The sequence below is a fragment of the Mus caroli genome, chromosome 6 (genome assembly GCF_900094665.2).
Source record: "Mus caroli chromosome 6, CAROLI_EIJ_v1.1, whole genome shotgun sequence".
NCBI classification, from domain to species: Eukaryota; Metazoa; Chordata; class Mammalia; order Rodentia; family Muridae; genus Mus; species Mus caroli.
The window spans coordinates 126,283,135-126,287,241 of record NC_034575.1 but is presented as its reverse complement, the minus strand read 5'-3'; the positions used below and the strand labels follow the sequence as shown (position 1 = coordinate 126,287,241).

At 40.6% G+C, this 4,107-nt stretch overlaps 1 protein-coding gene across 1 annotated transcript in view; it reads left to right on the top strand.

Moving 5' to 3' along the window:
* The first annotated feature begins 1,585 nt into the window (after nucleotides 1-1,585).
* Nucleotides 1,586-4,107, top strand: part of Clec12b (C-type lectin domain family 12 member B) — an 11,866-nt gene continuing 9,344 nt past the window's right edge. The window contains exons 1-2 of the mRNA XM_021165591.2: nucleotides 1,586-1,633; nucleotides 2,232-2,323. Of these exons, the coding sequence (XP_021021250.1) occupies nucleotides 2,233-2,323 (91 nt within the window). The 5' untranslated portion in view covers nucleotides 1,586-1,633; nucleotide 2,232. The remainder of the gene's footprint in view (nucleotides 1,634-2,231; nucleotides 2,324-4,107) is intronic.

Below are 4,107 nucleotides of genomic sequence, written 5' to 3'. Positions count from 1 at the left end.
GCCTCTAAACTTATCAATACAGATGCTGGAAATTTGTGGGATAGAAAAGTGTGTAACTCCTAAATTAATAAAATGACAAACTAAAAACAAATTATATGGGCTTATGAGATCATGAAAATAGAGCACATGGAAGAGGCAGGATCCATTGTCTTTCTGGAAGGAATTACTAGGAAGTTGGAGATTGATAGGAGTGTACTTCTTTTGAAAATCTCTGAGGAACATCTGCTTTTGTATCTTCCTTCTGGCACATGTTCATTGGGTTCTGAGTGCTCTCCTCTTTTGCCTTATTTAATAGTCACAAAACTCACTGATCATCCACTAGAAGTTCTTATGTGTTTAAGATCCTTAAGTATTTGTGACTTCACTGAATAGATTTAGGTAACACAACATCACTTCCTCCACTTTCCTTGTAAATTGTCACATTCAGAAGGATATACTTACAGGATATTCTACCCACCACAAATTCCTAATAGCAATTTAATCCCTTCTATAGTGTAGTATGTTTTACATTTTTAAAAATATGCTATAATTAGAAATGGACACAGCTTTTAAGAACCCTGTGAGTTCTATGACTAAGCTATTTAGTTCATCTGGAAAGAGGGAACCTCATTTGAGATAATGCCTCCATCAGAGTGCCTGTAGGGAAGTCTATGAGGCATTTCCTTGATCAATGATTGGTGTAGGAGAGCCCAGGACCCTATGGAAAGTACCATCCCTGGGCTGCTGGTCCTGATGTATATAAGAAAGCAGACTAAGCAAGTGATAGAGAGCAAGTCAGTAAGCCACACTCCTCCATGACCTCTGTTTCAGTTCCTAATTCCTGGTTTCTGACTGAGTTCCTGGCCTCACTTCCCTTCATGCCATCATAATAGACAACAAGCCTTCAGTTGAAATAACCATTTCCTCCCCAAGTCCCTTTTAGTCTCAGTGTTTTATTATGGAAATAGAAAGCAGACTATAATGATGGCTGTTGTAAATAAATGACTCTGTGTGTGTGTGTGTGTGTGTCTGTGTGTGTCCCCATGTGTCCCCGTGTGTGTCCATATGCTTTTTTTTTAAATTCCACACAACTGCTAAAATACCATCTATACCACTGGGTCCATGTTCCCTTGTCAAAATATTTAGTGCTGCAATTTAAATATACGGTGGCCCTATGCCAATTTTGTTGGAAATAAAATCCAGATATTATATGTCTAAGCTAGGGAAAGTAGATAAGTTATGTTATCAAGCTTTTTAAAAGAAATATAAATGAATCCTATCTTTGCTTCCTTTCCTGGGACTATTTAGACATCCTTGTAACCAGTGTCCATGCAAACACCTGATGATTTCTGTACTGTTTATGGCTGTAGACAACCCAGACTTCACCCTCTGATTTTTTCATACCAAAAAGATAGTGCATTTTCTGTAAGAGTTCTGGCTGTTCTGTGGGACAATGACTGTGAGCTGGCCTTAATCTCGGGGAAAAAAAACACACAAATGAATTAAAGATATCAGTGTGTCTTTGCCTCATTCTGCCTGCTTTTTATCACTCTCTCAATACAGCAAGGCATTGTTTAAAGAGTTTGTGCTGGATTTTTCACACAGCCACACCAACAAGGAGGGGACTCCTTCCCTTACCGAATTTAAGCATCCTGTAATTTCTTTCCCATGCCTCAACAACTCCCCATTACTAGTTCTACGTCTTTCTCTGTCTCTCTGTGTCTCTTTCCATCACACACAGACACACACATACACACACACACACACACACACACACACACACACACACACACACTTTTCTTATCGCACTACCCATGCATATGTGACACCGCCCTTCCTATCCTGACTCTGCTTGGTATCTGGTATGACTGAGGACAAACTAGATCCAATATAGGATTAAGTAGCTTTACACTCCAGCAGAGAAGAAAACTGGGATTTCTGTTCATTCTTCAATCATTCAGAGTTCAGTAAGGATCATGGGGATTCCAACATGAAGCCTTAGTGTTTTCTGGCCTACAAGCACAGTAAAGAACAGTGCAGTACAGATGGAAGCTGTCAACGTTCTAATTCCTAAGAAGGGTTTCTGCTTTCTCTCATTTTCACTAGAGAGAAATTGACTTTCATTCTGTCCTCACAAAGGAACAACAGGGAGTGTCTTGTGTCTGTGTAAAAGCGCCTGTCCTTGAAAAGGAATGACCTGAACTGGGCCTGAAGATATTGCAACATTAATTTACAGAATCACTTTCTCCTAGGATGTCTGATGAAGTGACCTATGCGACACTGATGCTTCAGGACTCTGCAAGAGTGAGGGGGAATCAGGATGGAAATAACCTAAGAAAAGAAGGTAAGAGCTTAGAGAAAGCGTACCGTGACCTTGGAAACGACAGGTGTGGAGGGCTTGGAGATGCAGGCTTTGACACTAGGGGCGGAGAGGAGTGTGTGACATAGTCCCCAAAATAGAGACAAACCAGCAGAGTGAATCTCCTTAAGAGAATCGATGGGGCTTTCAAAACTGTGTGAATTGAATGGAATCACAGTAGGGGAAAAGTTAATGGGTATGTCAGAGTTTGGGTCTGGTTGTGAAGATTTCTATTTATAACTGTCCTTAGATTCTTATGTCTTATTAGCAATGCCAGGGAGATGCTCTTCTAGAAGCCAAAAAAGATTCGAAACTATGTAAAAGGAAACCTTGCTGGTGTGTGGCATAACTAAATGAAGGGAAGGAGCTGAGTATAGTTAAATCAGAAATGATCATGAGCTAGCTTTTGCTTTTTTGCTGTTTTTTTTTTTTTAACTTACTGTTGCTAGAACACTGCGGGGGCCAGCTGTGGCAATGGCCAGGTCCTATTGAGGGATAAGGATAAGGAGTTGGTGAAGAAGTAAGTCAGGCACAGCCACGGGGTCAACCTTGCAATCTGACTGACTAGCAGTCAGGGTGTTTCTATCTTCATACAGAACTCAATAGGCAAGGATAGATTCATGTTTTTCCAAAACATCGATCATGTCATTTTTCATCCCTGGACATGTGTTTTAACTGCCTGTTGGTAATAAGTTTAATCATCACTTATAAACTGTAACAGAACAGATTTAGCTTTTACAATCATTTTCCCTCATCAACCCAACTTTTAAGAATCAAGAGGCACATTTTACCAAAGCACAAATTGTCTGTTCTCAGGCTGGTAGCTCTTGCAGTTCCAAGGGTAATAGACAGAAAGAAAATCTCCAAGCCAGCCTGGGCAGATTGCCACTTCCCAAGAAGTGAATTATAACCTTTTAATAGTCAGAGTGTTAATTATCACTAGCCTCCAAAAGAAGTTTGAGGCCAAAGCTGCTGCATTTATCATTCAACTTCTGGCATAATACAGTGTTTATATTTTATATACCTGTGAAAATTTTTATTTAGATGTCTAATCTTGGAATTCTTTTGTTCCTTGGTCATAGCACACTGCAGTGGCCTTACACCAGCTAACTTTCTAAGAAAAGGGGTTCTGGGGTTCTTTTTTTTTTAACATCAAGATGCAACTTTATTTTGTTTTAGTGAATGCAGCACTCCTGGCCCTGAGTGCAGTACTCCTGTCCAAAGTGGTGGCAATCAAAAAGTAGCTCTACATTGCTAAATAGTCTGTAGGGCACAAAGTTCCCTTCAGTTGAGAACCATTGAATTGTAGTAATTTAGTTGGAGTTTAAAATACTATTTCTAATCACTTATAGCTTTCCATTTCTAGCTGTAGTCTGTGGACCTCTGCCACCCTCAACATTTTTTTTATTACGTATTTTCCTCAATTACATTTCCAATGCTATCCCAAAAGTCCCCCATACCCCCTCCACTTCCCTACCCACCCATTCCCATTCTTTTGACCCTGGCATTCCCCTGTATTGGGGTATATAAACTTTGCAAGTCCAATGGGCCTCTCTTTCCAGTGATGGCTGACTAGACCATCTTTCGATACATATGCAGCTAGAGACAAGAGCACCGGGGTACTGGTTAGTTCATCATGTTGTTCCAACTATAGGGTTGCAGATCCCTTTGGCTCCTTGGGTACTTTCTCTAGCTCCTCCATTGGGAGCCCTGTGATCCATCCAATAGCTGACTGTGAGCATCCACTTCTGTGTTTGCTAGGCCCCGGC